Raw genomic sequence first — 20616 nt, 5'->3', positions numbered from 1 at the left:
TAGACTTTATGTTGACAGAGTGTATTTAACTTTTTATTTGGAATACTACTGTGAAAACCTGAGATACTTTTGAAGATAATGAAACTACCTAGTATTTCTGTTGAGTATTGGTGTTTGTAGCTTATAATTAAGCTAAACATTTACCAACTGGGAAATATTTGAATCATATTACCATACTCAATATTCAAACCTTTTTCATGAGCGAACTCATTTAAAATGGGCACAAGGATAAAGTTTACTCAAAATAAGGTCTGATCCTACAGTCTCTTCTATTTCATGCATCTCCCAGTGACTGATAATTATTAATACACACCTGGCAATCTGTGTCAGAACAAACGCTTCCCACTGCTGATAATTCTGTTCCACTCCTACAACCACAGAAACGACATGCTTCGGAACTGCTGGTGGTCGGTTTGCCTATGTCCACAAAAGGAAACAAAAATAAAAACTGTTGTAACAAAACATAAGTGACTGATATCCTAAAAACAGACACCTGAACAACAATCACATAAAACAACCTACCAAACAATAACTCTTACACATTTAAAATGTCTTATTTTTATTAACAAACAGCAATCAAAAGCATTTCCCTAAAGCAAGTGAAAATCCTAACTTTTTTTTTTTTTTTGACAAATGCTCAGGTAAAAGGCGTGTATAAACAGGAAAAAGAGCAGCTAACACAAGTTGTTTTACCTGTCTGTTCTCTAAACTCCACCATAGCCTTCATAGTTTTAGAATCTGCTAATGCCATCAGCCAGAAAAGCTTGGTCCTACCACAACCCTCATGAAGATCAACTTTGATAGCTTCTTCTTCTTCTTTGAATACCTGTCAGGTTAATCAAAAAGATAATAAATAGCATTTCTATGTTATTTTTGTCATTTTCTCGTTGGATTCTGAACAGATATTTTTAAGTTTCTGTCAAATTTGTCTTCTACAAGCTATTTTTCCTCTATAGATTGTGTATGTTGTACATATAGCAGAGTGGATAGAGGTTTTGTGTTTTTAAAAGTAAGAATACATAAAATTATCACTTGGTATAACATGACTGGGAAGCAATAGTGCAGAAATGCTAAGAAAAGAGTTAGACTACATTTTTTCTAATTTAAAAAATATGGAGCTTGGAGTTCCTAACTGCTATTTAACTACTTCCGTATGCCACAGAGTACTAAAAGCACAGGATAACAACAGAAATACCTTCATATAACCATGTCAGAAGTTTATCAAAGCCACACTGATAGTTATGGTCGTTATTTATAATACTATGTGCTATATAATGACAGTTATATAATACATAAATATATAATAATAACATTTATCACTTTCACATAAATACGCAGTGAATACTTTTAGCTAAAATCAGGAAAATTCAATTTTTTTTGCAAAATCAAAAAGCTGCATGAGATCCTTAGTGGACTTTATGCAGTCTCTTCTTTTTCTCCTTTCCTAAGTTTCAAAGAAAGTTCTGTTTTTATCTATTTCACCTGTAATGCAATAACAGTTAGAATTTTCCTGTGTATAGATGTATAAACTCAAGCTATGTTTTAATTTATACTGGAATCAGAAAAGAAAAACCCTAATAGCTTCACAAAGGATTCACCTAAACAGGTCATAGTAAACTTACAGGCTGTCCTATCTTGAAAGGAGAGAAAATACAGTAAAAAGTATGTATGACAGAAGTTGGACAAGGTAAAGGAAGCTAAGAGCAAATAGGAGACAGGGAACATGACAGAATTTAAAGTTTAAATTGAGGGGCTTGACGTGAAAGATGTAAAGGTAAAGGTGATAAATAAAGATTAAAAGTTTAAACATGCTTTTAGAGGTGAATACGAAAATCTGATAAGTAGCTATTTTGGACAGATTAAAGGAGAGATGCGAGGACTTCTATGAGATAAGAACTTACTTTTATCAACTGTAATCTGAACAGGCTATATAGGAGAAATCAGAAAAATAAATGAGACTAGACTGTGCTGTGACATGACTGAAGTACAGACACACAAAATCATCTTCTTAAGATGACAAAACAGAAAAATTTCAAAGGGGATTGCAAAGATCCATGCGGAAAAATAGAAGACAACGGAGGCACATGGAACTTCTAGGCTGAATTTACATTGCAAATGCTGAGGCATCAAGGAAGAGATCTGTAGGGGGAAACTCTTAGTGCCAATGATCTGATATTTATATCACATGCACTCTGGACTAGCTGATCCCTTGCACTGACTGCTCATTAGGAGCTGAATTGCACTAGGTGTGTCTGGACCTTTGGTGTTTTTCTTTGTTGTTGTTTGTTTTTACTTTCACCTGGAAGGAATCCAATTCAAGTGCTTCAAGGCTGCTCTACCAAATCAAAGCATGATAAGGAGAGAGAATCATAACAAAAGCACATTCCTGATCCTAAGTAAAACACTAATGTAGATTCACTCTGGGAGAGGGCAGAGTAATGATATCTACTGAATTAGCTTTATTGAGGTCTATTATTTTAACCTCTGTACAAATATAAGTAGACATAGGAAAAGGGGAAAATAAAGGCCCGCAAAAACATAAAAGGGTGTTGAGAAAGAGGAAATATTCAATCGTTTCAAAAGTAACAGCATCTTCAGTGTAAATTGCAATTGGAAAAAGAAATATTCCAAGGAGAATATATTTTGAGGTTTAGACATGAAGAGGATTAAAGGGTAACACAAAGGAACACTAAACAGCAAAGAACACAGCAATTTGTAAAAACTCATCTAGGTAAGTCAAAGAGGAAAGACATTTCATCCCCAAAAGGAAAACAAAACAAAACAAAACAAAACAAAACAAAACAAGAAGTGAGGAAGTTTTCAAGCTTATGGATAATGACAACATATTTCCGTATGAAAAGACAGTGAGGGCTGGAGAAATACTGAAAAATAAGAGAAGACTGACATAAGAGAACCAATAGGAAAATTTGTTGTCAAGTGGTGTTCCTGGATATTAAAAAATATGTAAGCATTTAAACACAAAGGGGTTCGCAAGCACTGACTCGTGACAGAGGTAGTAAAGGAGATATAATTTAAAAGGAATAAAGAACAAAGTATACTTAAGAAAGGCTATGCAGTTCCTAGATGTTTCCTAACTATGTTCCTAGACAATGTTAGAATGAGAGAAAAAAGCTGACATAGTGTAAGAATTAGACTTGAGAAATGCTATGTGATTTTCAAATATTCTTCAAAAGATAACAGACAGAGGAATTTAGCTAAAACAGAACAAAGAATTAAATGAAAACTTCTCTATCCCATCATCAAAATAAAAACAAATAGTATTTTCAGGTTTGAATCTTGCAACTACCATTTGCTTGTATATTAATTGGAGAAATGCACATAATGTTTGCAGTGCATATGACATGATGACATGAATACTCTACCTGTCTCTGATGAGTTTTTGTTCGTCGATGGAGATGAAGGAATCGGTCACAATCTGTACACAAATTCCCACAGGCATTACATAAAATGATTGCGGCAGTTTCACCATCATCATGGTTATCGCACATTGGCTGAAAAAAATAAGAAACATTATTAAACAATTCATTTCAATTAAATCATTCATTTACTTCCAGAATGTGTTTTTATTCTCCACTAACCCTACCTCCCAAATTAATAATAGATGATAAAGAGCTTGTATAGATTATTAATTGTATATTTCAAATAATTAATATTTAAATAATCAGATCTGGACACAAAGAGCCCCTGTTTACTGCATCAGTTCTTCCAATATTCTTCATCTCTTATTTTACATGAGGTAGTGAAGATGTATTCTACAAAAATATGTTTGAGACATCACTTTCAACCAGCCTGAGTTACACAGAAAAAAATTACGCTAACATGGGTTACAGGCACATTAACAGAAAACTGCATAGACATACAAAATTTTTACCCTTAATTCTTTCATATGGTAAATTTAGTCTGTTCAAGCACCTAATCTAAGTTGTAGGTCATCTACAACTCAGAGAGAACACAGTCCAAGCAAAAAGCTTCAAAATCTACCATAAATTAACTTGCTGTATTGATACATTTTTAATTTGACACAGACAGTTTTATTTTACAGTTCAGAACATCTACAAACAGAGTTCAATGACTGACTTTGATCATGCCTATCTCTGAGACCAAGTTTCCACTTTATTCCAGAACACACAGTTTCCATGATATTGCTCCTGCAACTTAGAACTAAAGCTTTTCAGCAGCATTCCTGGTTAAGGGGAACACACTTCACCTCAAAATTTGAAAATCCTGGTATAAAATGGGATTGGGGATTTTTGGGCTGGGTTCAGCAGCTTGTATGCCTGCTTGCCTATGTTTTGGCTGCTCCTCTACCATTTCCACTAGTTCAAATAAGCCCCAATTTCTAACTTTTTTCTTCCTATCTACGAACTAGACCACTGTTCTGGTTTTCTAATCCCCTACTGCTTGTCTCTGTGGAACAGCACAGGAAGCCTAAGGCAATGAAACTCTTCCTGTGAAAGCAAACACAGATGAAATGGGTTCAGTTTGATTTCATGAAGTCAATCTTTTTTATTATGGAATTCATGTTTCTAGTTCAGCTATTTAATTAGCTGACAAAAAATCTCTACTACAGGCCTGTCCTAAAATGGTTCATTCTATGATTAAAAAAAGCAATAAGGCTTTTTAACTTCTAAAGCTGTTCCATTAAATCATACATTGAAACAAAGATGACTTTCTAGGTATGAAAACTCATAAATTTGGGAAAGCCAAAATTTAAAGATTAACAGATTTAAAGATTAAAGATGCATCTTTGCTCATGACCTTGTAAAGACTGCTTTGGGCTTCGTGTTTTCTCTTAGTTGAGCAATATTCTGTGCTGAATTGCAAAAAAGTTCTACAGAAGTCTTGACTTTCTACAGAGTCTTTTCTTAACCACCCTAGAAACCTTTCGTGTCTGCTTCATTCTCTCAGCAGAGTTTCAGTCCCACTGCTGCAGCTCTGCGTATCCTATATTCTCTTTCTTCCTACACTAAACTGTACTGGAGGCTTCTTTGCTCTAAGCATACTCAGTTGCTAGCAGGAGGGCTCTTGCCTCCTGCAGGCATTCACCAAACCCTGATTCTTTATAGAGAGACCAGCTTCACTATTTTGCTCTTTCTGGATTCACAGTAAAAAAAAAAAAAAATAAATAAATCTCATATGCTTTTTGTGATACTGGAAAATACTGACAGAAACTGGATTCTTCTACTGTATTTCATATTAAAGTTGTAAATCCTAAGGCTGAATGGTAGCTTTCCTAAATTCATTTAGAGAGTTTCTTTCTCTTTGGGGTAATCACTCTCTCACTTAGATCTGGAAGACAAAGCTAAGTTGCAGATACATAGTTCTTGAGGAATACAAAATAATTGACTCTATTATGTTATAAAGATCCAGACAGAAAGGAAAAATCTCTCATAGAAGGTATCGTATTAACCAAGTCAATCTATCCTCAAAAATCCATTCTACAGGTCCTCGATTCACCCTGAATAGCAGTAGTATTGCTACCTTATTATTGATTTAAGTTGGAATTTCCATTTCTGAGCAGTATTTGTCTAGAAAACGAATACTTCAAACATGTATGTACAATTTCCATGGGGGACAGAGGGTGAAATAAGGTTAGGCCATGTTCACCTTTCCCTGTCACGTATTTGAAATTCTTTGACTACTGAATAAATCCAAATAAAGACAGAAGCATATGAGTTTTAATCTCACCATCTGTTTCTGTTGTCCATCCTTTCCCATCCATCTTCCTGATGACAGTCTATCAACATGATCCTGATCAAGTACACAGAGGGATGCTAGGGCCAGCCACAACTATTGAAAGACAAGGTAGAATTAAATGTTTTAGAAAAAAAAATCCAAATAAAAAAAAATTCAACTTTGACAGCTAAGAATAACACCGTTACCTGAAACCTGTACCATCGTTAGTTGAAGCCTGCCCATATAATGCAAGTTTTTTCTTTTCCGAAATAAGTCAAGCACACAATAAAACTTATTAAACTTTTGGGAGCTACCTTGTTTCTTTCAACTACGATATTTTATGGTTGTAACTATGGTAGTTAGCACACAAGAGAGAAACAGTGAAGAAAGATCAACCAGAGTATATTATAGGAATGTGGAAAATACAGGAAACAATTAACACTTGTATATCAACCCAAAGCATTGCAGGTTTTGTGGGGAGAGGAGAAAATTGAAGGAGACAGACTCATCAGAAAAGTAACTTTAGGTCACTGAGATTAATTTCCCTATGTTCTCTCCTCACTGTACTGGGCATTACCTAGAAGGGGGTTCTGAGCTAAATGTCCTTCAGGCTTCACAGGAAGGTTTTCTCTCTTTTACTCCATTGACTACAGTGAAATCCTAAAGATATTAGCTACATGAGGATAACTTGTCAGCAGGCCTGCAACCCAAACTGAAATGCACTTGACAGGTGCATTTCGGAATTGCTTTTGAACAAAAGTTTTGATTTCAACAAAATGGCTTCTGTTGAAAAACTGTAATAGAATCCCCCCAGAAATATGCACTTTCACGACAGGACTAAAGTTCACTCACAAGGAGAGCTGGCCTGATGTTCAGGGCTCCTCTATGACCTGATTAAACTAACACAGTGACAGCAGGAGCTACCAGTACTCTGAGATAGTGTCTTCCAAAAAGCCGAGAATATATGAGTAAGAAGGTAGAAAAAAAAACCTGGCACAGCCTTTAAGATGGAAAACAACGTGAGTGATAAATGCATGCAACCATCGCAAATCTCTCCTTTTACTCAAAATTATATTTATGAAGCCAAAATTTGTACTGCCTAAGATGGAAAGAATGCCATAATTTACAGGTATGCTTTTAGTGGTATTTCAAGCAATCTGTTGAAGTTAAGTTAGTCTCAATTTCTGTAAAAGATTCATAGAAAAAGTAAAGACAGAAAGAAAAAAAACAGGCTCAGCAAATTATTTTTCATTTTGAGACTAAAACATAGATGAAGTTTAGCTTAGTTGTCCTAGAGAATGTTTTTGTTTTTTTTCCTGAGTGTTTTCATAATAGCTTTGAGATGTGGCAGCTGATGACCTAGAAATCAAACCACTTAAAATGATAGCATAGAGAGCTGGAGAAAGACAGCTGATACATATTGTGCAATTTTCCATGCAGATCACATAAATTTAGTTAAAGGCAAGTTTCACAAACTTAAAACAGAATTACTTCAAGAATAAAAAACCAAAAGTATAGGAATAACACTTATTCTTCATTACTTTAGAGGTATGCAAGATGCAGACTTAATCAAAATTCTGTTTTTACCACAAATAAAACAACTCAGTCTACCATGACACAAAGAAAGCAAGACTTTTAGTAGGACAAGCAGTGATTGACTTAAGTAACAACCTGTCCATTATGCACAGAGACAATGTAAGCTGTATACTGTATACATTATTTCCCGAGAAAACCCACAAGGGAAATATTTGCTGAAGAATAGGAAGGCTCTTCCTACTGCATGTTTGCAATGAACTAATGTCAAATTCAGTAAAATTCTTACTCTGGTTGTTGCAATGCACCTCACTGGTGATCGGTATTCTTCTTCCATTTTGGTCAGAGCTATGATGGTTTCAGCAATAGCATTCTTTGTCACACGAGACCAAGCTTCTGACAGATGACCCTGTTAAAGAAGAAACTATATGTAAATGTCTCAAAGAATTTATTACAGTTTTTATTAATATTTAAAACAACTAAAATTGGATTGCTACAAGCAATGTTAGGTTAGGATCTCAGGTTCAAATAGAAAAAGAGTAAGTCAGGGATGACTTCGACAAACCATGTGTTTTATCTCCCACAAATCTGGTAAAATTAATCCTCAAATAGTCAGGTGACTGACTGAGGTAGAATCTAGGATAGAACAGAACAGAACAGCATTGTTCAGTTGGAAGAGTTCTTCTAAGATCATCTAGTCCAAATGCCTGACAACTTCAGGGCTAACCAAAAATTAAAACACATCACTGAGGGCATTATCCAAATGCCTCTTCAACAGTAACAACAGGCATGGGGCAACAACAACCATGCTAGGAAGACTGTTCCAGTGTTTGGCCATGCTCACAGTAAAGAAATTTTTCCTAATATCTATTCTGAACTTCCCCTGGTGCAGCTTTGTGCCATTCCTGCATGTCCTGACATAGGTGACCAGGGAGAAGAGTTTAGCACATCCCTCGCCACTTCTCCTCCTCAGGAAGCTGTACAGAGCAGTGAGGTTGCCTCTTGGCCTTCTCTTCTCCAAACTAGACAACCCAAGTGTCCTCACCCTCTCCTCATAGGACAGGCGTTCCAGAACTTTAACCAGCTTATCTGCCCTCCTCTAGATGCCTTCAAGGACCGTAACATCCTTTTTATACTGTGGAGCCCAGCACTGCACACAGTATTCAAGGTGGGGCCACACCAATGCTAAATACATCAAGAGAACCACCTCTTTTGATCAGCTGACTATCCGAGCAACTACTGAAATGACTAACTTGCAATAGGTAGAGGGCATATGATTTGAAGAATGAAAGAGCATATTCTTAAAATTCACCCCTATGAAGAAAGAATCAGAGCTGGAGCACAAAAGCTCTAAAAGTAGCTCTAAAAGGCCTCAACTAAAGGTTTTAAAGCTGGGACACCTCTATTCCTCCACCTTCTTTGGAGTAATATGGCTGAACACATGAACATGCTCTGTGCAAACCTAAACCACTGAGGTCCCTTACAAAACATACTTCATCAAAAAATGTTAGTACTCCCAACCCTTGAATGCCTAAGCCACATCTCCCTCGCCTAGAATAAAAGGCAATAAAGTTCACATCTCTTCTCTGTACAACAGGAGAGGAATGTCTTTATTGTACAGCTATCAAATACTGTAGTGTAACTCAGACCCAATCATTCCTTTAGGAGATGCTATACTTTAAGCAATTCAGAATCTACTGAAAGAGAGATTTATATCCACATCTGAGAGGACTACTACTTTATCTGACTGACCTGATTTCCTCCTCCCCCCCCAACCCCCCCCTTTAATAATAAATAGTTATATGTTTATTCCAAATAGAATACTTTAAACAAGAGAATTTAAGACCCACACCAGTATACCCACAGAAAACTATCAGGGCATGTGGAAGATGGAGATTTGACTACGTATCCAAGCATACTCTGGATATGCACTTAAGTTGCCATGTCCAACTCCACAGCTTTAAGCACTTTCCTGCACATGTCTACAATGGTTTTGTAGAACCAGATACTAGTGAACGCAACTGAGTTTAATGGTGAAGGTCTTGAATGGTGATAGGAATTACTTAGACAAAAATACAAGCATCCGATTCGAGTCAGTCAGCCTTTTTTTTTTTTTTTTTTTTTTCCCTACTAATCTCTTTATTTTATTCCTGGCAAAGGTCTCTGCATAATTTAGTTCTGACTGGCTATTCCTTTAACGGATCGCCTTTCCTGTCATGGAAGCTTCTCTACTGTGCTGGGAGCCTTCATAACTCAATGCTGAGGATTCTGTCAGGCAACAAGCAGTTCTGCAACAGGACTACATAACAGCTATTAGAAGATTATTCAAGTGCAAAGCCAAGTGGTCACAAATGGGGAAATATCTGAATTAACATTGCTTATACCTCTGTGATACTGATTTAACTCCTTTAAAATATACATATTATGATCACTTTGATTATATATTTGCTTTCCTACAGGTCAATTTTGAACAAATGAATAGCAATCTAGTATGTTCTTTTCTCAATTTAGTGTCTGGACTTCACAACTGCTAAAAGCACAGTACTCAAACCCTTCTTTGAACTCAGTCATGTGTTCATGGAGCTTCCTGTCACACTAGTCATAACGGTGCCAAGCATTTCATAAATTTTCATCTTATAAACTTCCTGTGCGCTAAGAACTATGGCAACTTCAAACATAAAATGAGACACAGAGTCTGCACCACAGCCCTCAAACATTTTGTGTACTGTAGTTCTCCCTCTATGGAAACCGGGAGTGGTAGTGGAGCCAGCACACAACTTTCTTATGTGATTAAGTATGGGTGACACACAGACTGGGAAGGGTCGTCACAGTAAACATACTTAGTTTGAGAGATTGGAGGCCAATACTATAAACCACTTCAGAAGTTTCAAGTTTGAGATGGTGCAGGATGCATTTATTCTTCCCCCTGCAGTGGACTATGAAGTATAGTTTGGATGCTCAAAGTGTTCATTATCTTAAGTTGAAGCTGGGAACATCCAACATTTAGACAGGATGTGGAGCCAGAATCCCATAAACAAGGACCACAGAGTTTGCTTCAAAAGACTTGATCAACATTATTTAAAAATGCTTCACAAGAGAATTCACTATTTTCCTGACATTTTCCCACTTACCCAAAACATACCTACCAACAGCAGTTACAATACCAGCAACAACCCTTAAAAAAAAGTCCTGAACAAATCAGCTCCCCCTGCCAATTCATTCTCAATGCATGTTGCATCCTATACAATGGAGTGGGGTGCCTAAGAAAAACATGGACCTATACATACAGGAGTCATCACATTAATCCTAGCATTTACTGTGCTGAATTCACTAGGCTGAATTAGAACTCAGGTACTACTGCTTCTAGGCTTAGATTCTACCCAAAAGATTCTACTTTTTTCTTCCTGAGACCAACTCACATTTAAAAGCTCAACACAATATTAACTGTAATGTAAATTAATGAAAAAAAATGTATTATTCATTATCAGAAATATTTGAATATCCCCCACACATTTACAGGATAGAAACTTACTGCTGCCATGTCTTTAATCAGCTTAATAATGATCTCTGAAATCTGTGTAGGTGTTGAACCCTTCATCCACCAATGGCTTTCACCTCGCCGAATATAGCTACAAAGAACATATTGTAATAAATGAAAAAATTCAAGTAATTAGTTATATTTGTCAAAATCTACCTCAAATAGTGAACATGTTCAGCATATGGTAGCTTTTTGTTTGTTTTTAATCAGACTCACTAATAACTTGACCTATACTGTCAGTGTTACACATTTTTCCCATTTATTAAACAAAGAACATAAAAGACAACAACTGACTTCAAAATATGCATTTCTTTTATGCTTTTAGCTTGAGAGCACATACTTATTTTTAAACAAACCTGGAATTGAAGATCATGGGAAGTGTGACTGTAGTAACTCCTTTGCCTGCAGTAGTGCCAGCTGTCCCAGTTATAGTAGTTCCTTTGGCTTTTAGCTGTACAGTGAGAGCTTTGGCAATGCATCCCAAAAACATATCTAAGATACCCAGTTTATTCCAATCTCCTTTTTCTGTTGAGTGAATGATATCACTTATATCTGCTGGTGGAAGAGACTTCACTCCTATGATACTAGCCAGGCGACTAGGGGTTACTTCAGGCAAAACACGTCTTAGTAATGATGTTACCTGGAAACAGAATCAAACCACCACAACTCTTACTAAGACAGATAGAGTTTTCAAGCAAAATCAGATAAACTCCATTTTCTCCTTCACAAATTATTTCTCTAAGACAGAATGCATTCTCTCTATGTACTTAAATCACACTTGTAAGAAATTCTGTAGGGTTCCCATCTTATTTTTAAGTAATTGTTCTTAATATGCCTAGGCAAAGCCTAAGAGTCCAAAACCAATCTCACTCAAAAAATACTTAGTCTTCATATAATAATAAAACCACGCTTGGTACTGAAGTTATGATGGCAGCTATGCAGATGTTTGCACAACTTTAATTTGCTTGCACATTACTGACACACCCACCCTGTGTAGTCTTTAAATGTCATAAACTGTAGTAGAACAGTTAGAGACACTTGCAACTTTTGAAAACAGAAAATACTTTTCTTGAGGTACTGAGAATCGTGATACCCTTCCATGGTACTCTCGCTGCGCTGCCGCCCCCACCCCGCATTTACTTTCCTTATAATATTCTAACTATACTCTTTTGAAAAGGAAATCTGTGCCAACAGATCTGAATCTAACAGAACACATCTTGAAAGGATATGCTTCAACTTCACCAATAGGTGGAACTGGGGTTGGAATTGGATATGCCATGCACAATTTGGTACAAATTAGGATATACCAAAGTTTACAGAGTTATATTTTATATCTCATCTCTCAAACTTTCAATGTTCTCTTGACAAACTTTACATTTTAAGAAAAAACATTATTTTGCACATCTGTAATAAATAAGAATTACCAAGTGAGGCAGTATCTGCCTCCAGATGGGACATGATATTCAAACAATTCAGAAAATTGAAAAGAGAAACATAGAGAGTATAATACAAAAAAACTCCTGAAACATGAACTAAAAATCCACACGGAGAAGACACACCGGCTAGCAACAGCAAGCTAGTGCATTAACTGTATTAAAGCAAATATTTTACATGTGTACAAGTTTATGGTATATTATGTGCATATAAATACAAATACACTTGCACAATGCTCAAGTTCATAAAGAAACAGAAATATTAAAACTTTACCTGAGGATACCAGAAGTAGAAAGGAATTGTCTACTTCCACACTGCTCACAGTCTGAGTGTAAGATAAAGATGCTAAGGACTCATGCCAGAACAGTAACAAAGTCTGCTAATTAAAAGCCCGTGATCTTACCTACACAGGCTATATGGATATAACATATGCAAAATATAAAATACCCAAACCACAGCGGATTCTTAGGTCCTGCCCATTTGACAGACATTTCAAGCCTTTTCTGCTCATCTCGCCAAACACAAAATCATTCAGAATAAGGACAAGAACAATGAAGAGTGCTTTTACTCAAAGGCATTTCAGAATAGTCTCTTGATTTAGGTTGATTATGACACAAATGTTATCTAAAGCAATTTTGTGTTCCTACATCTCAAAGTTACACCTCTTGGGAACAAAGCATAAAAAACTTCCTCAAAAGTGAGTTTATTTTATGACTCTAGTCTTCAATATTGGGGTTCCTGCTAACAGTTTTACAGAGTTAAATTGTGGTGGTGTTTGGTGTATATATATCAAACAAATAGAACTTGATCATTTTAACCTCATTCAAAAACTTAAAACAAACCCAAAAACTAACAAACTGTCAGTTAAATTCCAAAAAGAGATTCTGTAAATTTGCCCTCTACTCATGACTGCAATACTAAATTGAGATGCTTTATCTACAATTGTTCCTTATGTGGAATAGTCTGAATATGATTGGAAAAACATTTTGAAAGTGAAAATCCAAACTTATATTTCACAAAAAAAAATATTATCAAGCACATGATTATAAGATTTTAAAGACTTTTTTCTACGAAACCAAGATAGACAAGGAATAGTTAGCACTCACCTGTCTCTGCACCCTAGGAGAAGCTGTGTGTAATAACGAGAAGAGATCCTGGAGCAGAGTCAGCTGCTGAGCCAGATACTGCCGGCCTACATTGGAACCGCTCAATGCCAGCACCATTGACAGCAGCTCAAAGCAATATGCGTCAGAAGAAGCATCTTCATCATTAGGTTGTGAGTTGGCATTCTCTTTGCTAGAGATGGCATGCTCCCACTCCTCACGCACACGTGTCGCTTCCATTCGTATGGCCTGGACTATATGAGCACAAACCTAGTAGAATCCAAATACATAGTTAACTCTTAAAAACTTTTAATTTAAAACTTAAAAAATTTAAACTTAAAAACAAGTCTGATCACTTGTAATTTAATTATCTTCACATATATGACAAAAACAAAAAGCCTGTGAAATTTGTCCTGTCTTTAAATTACTTCTCAACATTAACAAACTGAAATTAAGAATAAAATCTAAATTTAAATTTAGAATAAAGATTTAGATAAAATTCTTCAAAATTAAGGTTTTGATTTAACACTGGATTTGCTCCCCTTCACTCAGAAAAATTTCATTGGAAGAACGAGTCTTTATTGTCATTTCCTGCACTGCCGTTTTTTATATATAGGATTCAAGCAAAGAACAAAACCCACAACTATAAAGAAACACATTTAATCAACATCCCCAAAAGAAAAGTACTTATTTAAATGCTTATTATCTTGTTTAGTTTGTTATTTAGGAAACTGAAGAGGTTTTAGATAACGTATTTTCATTTTACCAATGGCATGTTAGAAAGTATATTTAAGAGATTTTAAAACTTACTTAGGATGTGTGACAGAAAAAGTTAGACAAGACATGAAGAATGTACTAAACTTCAAACAGAATCTAATTCTTCTTGTACTGCTGTGAAATTTTTCACTGTACTGTTTGTCTCATGATAGGTGTAATAAAAATAACACAAATGGTTATGTTAATTGGTATATTTTAAAAAACTTTAATATTTAAAAGAAGAAAATAACACACTGTAACTACTATTTCACATTGAGAAAAAAAAGATAAGTAAAACCACAAACCTAAACTTCCACTAACTGCAGGAAAGAATAATTTAAGAATCTATACACTGATTACTTTTTTAGGCTTACATTTCATCAAACATAAATATGTTTTGTTGACAGATAGGAGGAGAAAAATATGTGTGAACTAAGAGTCTAAAGTCTGTCATCATCTCCTTAAGCTTTGAGAGTGTATATTATCACACTACTATTATCAACAGAAACAAATTACGTACCACTTACAACTTCTAAACTAATTTGAGTCTAACAGGATATATTTTTTACCTCATTAAAATGGATTTTTTCAGTGTCTGTTTCAGCAGATTTTTCATATAAAATACATACACACAATTAAAATGTAACCCAAAATTTGATTATAGAAACCAGAAGTTCTCTATAATCACCATCACCCATTCTATGAATTTATGAAGTTATAACTGAAAATGTCAAATAAGGGGTTCTATATTTTCTGGAAAATAGTGTAACTATTATAGAATACATATATTTAATCCTCAAAGCATTTCAGAGCGAACAAACCTGCTTTTGCAAATTTGTCAGTTTGCTTCGGCTGAATATGATTCCCACCATGTGCTCTTTCAGGTCCGCATCTGATGTTGCCTTTGTAAAAAGCATATTTAATATTAGATCAAGAGTGACAAAAACAATTCCTAACTTCCTAATAATTACACAAAAGCAAGAAGTACAAGCAAAATAAATTTGATACTCATTTTCTTCCTCTTTAGGAGTAAAATTTGAGGATGAAATAAGATAATCAATAAGCAAAAAAGTGAAGTATAGTTACCTAAGATTCAGCCTCTTCATTTACCTTAATACAATCACTCATTAAGTCTTTGTATAGCAGTGCACAGAATATACTTTTCACTTTATATATACTTTACATATTTTGCAATAAAAGAAACAGACAATACACACTTCTTAAACTACTCCCTGCATGAGAGTATGCTAGATAAAAGGATACTAGTGAGGTTTCTTTATAATACTTTTTCTCCAAACATCAACAGAGCCCCTCCCTTTTGAGGCATAAGATATTAGGCAAGAAGGGCTTTCAGGTTGACCGTTACTTCAGGTGTTAAGTACCTTTGTAATTGTATTGATTACTTGTGTCACTGCTAGTACAATAGTATGATGTTTCCATTAGACATATATACCCCCCCAAAAATTGGCTGATTAAAAAAAAAAAAAAGTAATTTTAAGAAAAAATATGCAATCGACATGTTATTTTTGTTGTGATTTAAAAATTATGGAGCATAAGACATGACAAATATGGAAAATCATCCTGGATATTTTTTTTTCAGCGAAGTAATATTGATAGAATACAAATAAATACATTGTGTACTTTTTCTTCTCCTTCTGGGGAAGACAAGAGTGCTTTTTCTTCTTGTTCTGGGGTCGGCTCAGCATCACCGGAGATGAGTTTTCCGAATACCTGGAAGAAAAATACTGATAATTAACTTATCTCAAAGATAAACTTGTGCAGTTGTAACATTTTACTTTAATACATAAAGCACTGCAAGTCTACAATTATAGTAACTTTCACTGCTTAACACATCAGCAAAAACCCACCTGGGACGTAATAAGTCGGAATACTCTCAGCGTTTCAGATTCACAGTTTCTTTGCTGAGCTACACTTGCAGAAATCTGGCCTGCTATTTTAATGCTTTCACCATCTTTCCATCCAAGAATTTTCACTTGTCGAACTCTGAGTGTGTTCTCTGGACCTTTCAATTCAATTTTGATGATGTGATTATCACCCCCAGGAAGTTCACTTGTTACCCAGCCAATATGTCTTGAATCCAAGTCTACCTATTAAACAGGAATATAAAGATGGGAACTGACATTGCAACATCAAACAAAAAGTCACCTACCTCTAAAACAAACCCGTTGCATACCACTGGAACAAATACAGCATTTACCATAAAATTTTTATTCTGAGTAGTAAGTAATTATAAAAATATTCAACTTGATGAATTCAGATTAAAAAATTTAAAACTTAAGTAAAATGACATATAGCCATTATTTTTGTCTTTAAAGCCTATTAAAAACAGTGAGCTATCAGTCACTTTTACTGTCTAAGCAACAGTTCACACATTAAAAATATCCATTTTGAATTGACATTTGCTTACTACTTCTTGTTAAAAAAAAATAGTCATCATAATTTACCTGAAAATATAAGACACAATTATCAGTACCTAAGTTATTCTATCTCAATTCACGTAAACCCCTGCAAAAGAAATATTAACTTTGTGGATGTCACTAATTGATATCCTTTGCAAGAGAGGAAGGACTTAGTAATTGTAAAAAAAGACAGACGAATTGTATCATTTAAACTGTGATGCCACTACTGGAAGATAAAAAATGCTTCATGCTCAGATCAGTCTCAGTGGCCCTAAACTGCAGTTGGTCCTGAGTATCCTCTCACTTCCATAGGGCCCAAATACTATATATAATCAAACTAGCATTTGTTCCTCTCCCATTTCTACCCTAGCTCTCAGTGTCTGCATTAAACTGTGCTGCAGCAGACAAGACTGATTTTTTATTTAATATCACAAGATAGAGGCTATGTATGAGTTGGGGTACAGTATGTTGGTGCATTTTAAGATAAAAAGTCTGTTGGAGAAATGCTAGAGAGCTGTTTAACAAGGAGGAAGCAAAGCTGAATTAAGTCCTGCTTATCTTCTGGAAGTGAATCATCCCTGGAAAAATGCCTGGGCACTGTGTTCCAGCAGACAGAAACAAAGACATGGATCAAACTAACAACACTCAGAGAAATATACACTCTACGTATACACACACACACACTTATGTCTACGTATATCCAGACACACTCACACTCCACTGTTCAGTATGAGCCGACTGTACCAAAGTTTTTGCTTGTTTCAGAAACATAACATCTTTTGGAGCTGTATTTTTACCTTAAATGCTCTCTGAGGATAAAAGGTAGAGAAAAGCGAAACCATTTCTCTCTCCTTCATCTGGTTTAACTGTACGGAATTTCAGTGTTACCAGGTGTTACCTGTGACACAGTTAAGATGCTTCTCCCTGAAGAACCCTACCACCAAAAGCCAGTAAGCTAAATGATAGAAGTTTTGCACCCCAAACAGTAACTGCCTACTTAAAACCTTAAATATATTTGATGGGTCACATCAATGTCGAAATACAAAGCACTGTTTTCTGTGTACAAACCATGCATTTATCATTTAGCTTAGTAACAGAACTACAAAGATTGAATACTATTCTGAACTTGAACTTGATTCTCTGGACAGAAGTCCAAAAGCTACACAAAGTTGAGAACTAGAAACAAGGGAAAATGTGTGCTATGAACATTTATTAGATAACATATTAAAAAAACCCTAATGCTGAAAGTAAATAATTTATTTTCTTTTCTTCGGTGTTCTACTTCTGCCCAGTCTTCAGTTGCCCTTCTCTAATGAAGAATGATTCCACGAAGCAGATGAAAGGTAGTAACAGCACAACACTAAGCAGCTAGCCATCAGAGCATCTAACAATGTATAATACTATGCCATACAATTATTTAAGGCATATTTAGATAAATGAAACTCTAAAAGAAACCAAACATTTTTTGGATCTTATAGAACACACGCTAAACAATCTGTTTCAAAACCTTTCCACGTGATACCTTATCCTTTCACCTGTAGTAATGAAAAATCTAAGTAACATTTTAGATTAGTCTGTTCTGTTCTAGTAAAAGAGTAAAAACTTGATCAATACTCAGTATATATGAAAACTGAATTCTGTTATTAATAACATAGTGTTTTCAAAGGAAGCCCAATATTTTCAAAACAATGTATTTTCCATAAGAAATGGAAAATATTTGCTCTAAAACTCTGGCATATGCAGCCAAAAACATAACTGCGATTTTTCAATGTTAAAATGTTTACCTGCTTTATTCTGCAGAGATCTTCTACTGCCTTGCCAGTTAGGAAGGTCATTGAAGTCACTTTGTTCTACAACAGACAAGCAAAAGAAGAAAATATTTCAACTGAAGACCATTCTGGGTATTTCTTCCCTATTAAGAGAGTATGTACATAAAAGAGACAAGTTTTGTTATGAAAATAAGTACATGTGAAATTGAACATGCTACTGAGAACTAATTTTCCCAGTCTCAGGTTCACATAAACTGCAAATTTAGATGAATCACTCTCATCAGATACTGCTTTCAAAGCTAGAGGAATCAGAAACTTTATTTTAAAATATGAACTTCTGAATTAGAATTACACACTGAACTGCATACAACTGACATACAACTTTGTCTACACATTTCCATTTCATTCCATTTTTCATTTCATTTCCTTCTTACCCCAAGATCTCTGGAATTGTCTACATGAACACACACATAACGTGCATTGATTCCTTTTACACAGTTAATTGTGATGTTTTTAGTTTTGTTTTTGTCTTCATCTCCTGACTCCCAGAACGTTTCTGTAGATCCATCTGTTAAACTACCAATCATGGCAGGTCGGCTTGATGTTTTGATGTCAACAATGCTTGTTAGGTCTTTTAGACAAACCACTATACAGAGTTCCTGTGAAAACAAATGAGAACATTTAAAGTATCTGAAACTATGCTCTAATACAGGCATTATTCACATTTCTAAAACCATACAGGAATCATATTCCCGTTACGAGAATTATGCTCTCTGAATTAAGGAAGAAATTTGTCACTTGTTGGTTCAAGTTATTCAGGCCTTTGAAACAAAGGAAACAATAATATAGCTAACAGACAAATATATTAGTAAATATGTAAATAGTAAATATGTAAATGTATTAATAAAGAAAACAATTTAGAGCTATTCATTAGGAGTATTAATCTCCTCAGAACAATACAAGAAAAAAAGGTACGAGCAAGTAAGAATTGGAAGTATGTAGCATTTAGAAATGGAACTAACTCAATGAACTAAATGAATTACCTAAATGAACTATACAGGCTAAGAGACAATATTTGAACCTCTAAAGCTAAATATGAAAACCTGAGTATCAGAAACACGATTGCCTACAGAGATTCTTTCAAAGAAATATTACATTGCAATAAAATACATTTTTATTTCATATAGAGTGGATTATAGGAACTACACACTGTTCATAATTGATCTCTGCTTTTGAAAGAGAGATTAATACTCACCTGATTCATGATTTCAAAACCTGACTGTATACTGATACTAAAACTCTCTTCACTATCTCCATCATCAGATTTAGACAAAATATTGTTGATATGATGGAAAACATTGCTCTGGTGCAGGAACTGGTGATCAGATTGTTTGAATTTGAGACTCCAACACCTAAAAACACATATAGCCAATTTTAATACTTTGAACACTGATTAAAAGACACAAGCTACCAGCAAAGCTATTAATTACATTTTTGCTTCTTGAAATGTTTTGTATAAACCTTTAACTTTATTTTTTTCAGAATCGTAAGTGCTTCTATTTAACATTTTAAGGAAAGCAGGAATAAACTTAAAATTTTAACAGGGAATATTTTCGCTGTTATGCAATTTTTATCTTCAAGACCAATAAACAGGAAAAATTTCAAGCCTTTTAAGAAGACTACTGTGAGCAAATGTTATTACACTACCATGCACATACACACATACCATCACATTCTTCAATAATAAATATTTTTTAAAATAGTGGATACAGTACAGAATTTAAGAGCAAATAAATTTTTCTCTAAATAGCTTTTATACTAGTATTTATACATATAAACAAATACATCTTTTACATGTATCTTTTCTATCTGTAAGGAAATGCATGCTGACTTTCATAAAAGCATATAAATGTGTTTCAAACTTCCAATCTATACTGCAAAACCTTTTCATCTAGAAAGAATGTTAAAGATGCTTTCAGCCTTTTAATACTTTTCTTACTTTGTGCTTACCTTAAGGCCATTTGCTGTAATGCACTACCACTGGGTAGAGACATCATAAGATCAGAGATTGTCTGGAGCAGTCGATGAAAAGTGTGGGGTAATGGGTGAGCTGCTTCACCAGCAATTACTATATCTGACAGAGGATGTTCACACACTCTTGTGTCTTTCTCCTAAGATTCAAAGCAATTTGTGTTTTGTTAACAGACTTTTACACCAAAAAAGGTTAAATGAATATAAAAACATTTATGATATTTGAGATTAACTGCATCAATGCCATAATAAATGTGAACTTCCAAGCAGTTCCTCTCAGAGAATTCTTAAAATAACAATGTATACGTGAACACTGAACAAGGAATTTGGGAAAT

The 20616-nt window shown here is 34.8% G+C and overlaps 1 protein-coding gene across 24 annotated transcripts in view; it reads right to left on the bottom strand.

Moving 5' to 3' along the window:
• Window positions 1–20616, bottom strand: part of MYCBP2 (MYC binding protein 2) — a 198143-nt gene that overhangs the window by 7050 nt on the left and 170477 nt on the right. For 23 of the 24 annotated variants that reach the window (XM_080576146.1, XM_080576166.1, XM_080576163.1 and 20 more), the window contains 15 exons: window positions 20261–20421; window positions 19506–19662; window positions 18685–18909; window positions 18266–18331; window positions 15930–16169; window positions 15694–15792; window positions 14883–14963; window positions 13309–13575; window positions 11125–11408; window positions 10763–10859; window positions 7520–7639; window positions 5710–5811; window positions 3384–3512; window positions 694–826; window positions 314–417 (listed from right to left, as the gene is read on the bottom strand). In XM_080576146.1, the coding sequence (XP_080432272.1) occupies window positions 314–417; window positions 694–826; window positions 3384–3512; window positions 5710–5811; window positions 7520–7639; window positions 10763–10859; window positions 11125–11408; window positions 13309–13575; window positions 14883–14963; window positions 15694–15792; window positions 15930–16169; window positions 18266–18331; window positions 18685–18909; window positions 19506–19662; window positions 20261–20421 (2265 nt within the window). The remainder of the gene's footprint in view (window positions 1–313; window positions 418–693; window positions 827–3383; window positions 3513–5709; window positions 5812–7519; window positions 7640–10762; window positions 10860–11124; window positions 11409–13308; window positions 13576–14882; window positions 14964–15693; window positions 15793–15929; window positions 16170–18265; window positions 18332–18684; window positions 18910–19505; window positions 19663–20260; window positions 20422–20616) is intronic. The other variant, XM_080576157.1, reaches the window with a different exon arrangement.

The sequence above is a fragment of the Anser brachyrhynchus genome (assembly GCF_964034855.1).
Source record: "Anser brachyrhynchus genome assembly, chromosome: 1".
In the NCBI taxonomy this organism is placed as follows: Eukaryota; Metazoa; Chordata; class Aves; order Anseriformes; family Anatidae; genus Anser; species Anser brachyrhynchus.
This window is presented reverse-complemented; position numbering and strand designations above follow the sequence as displayed.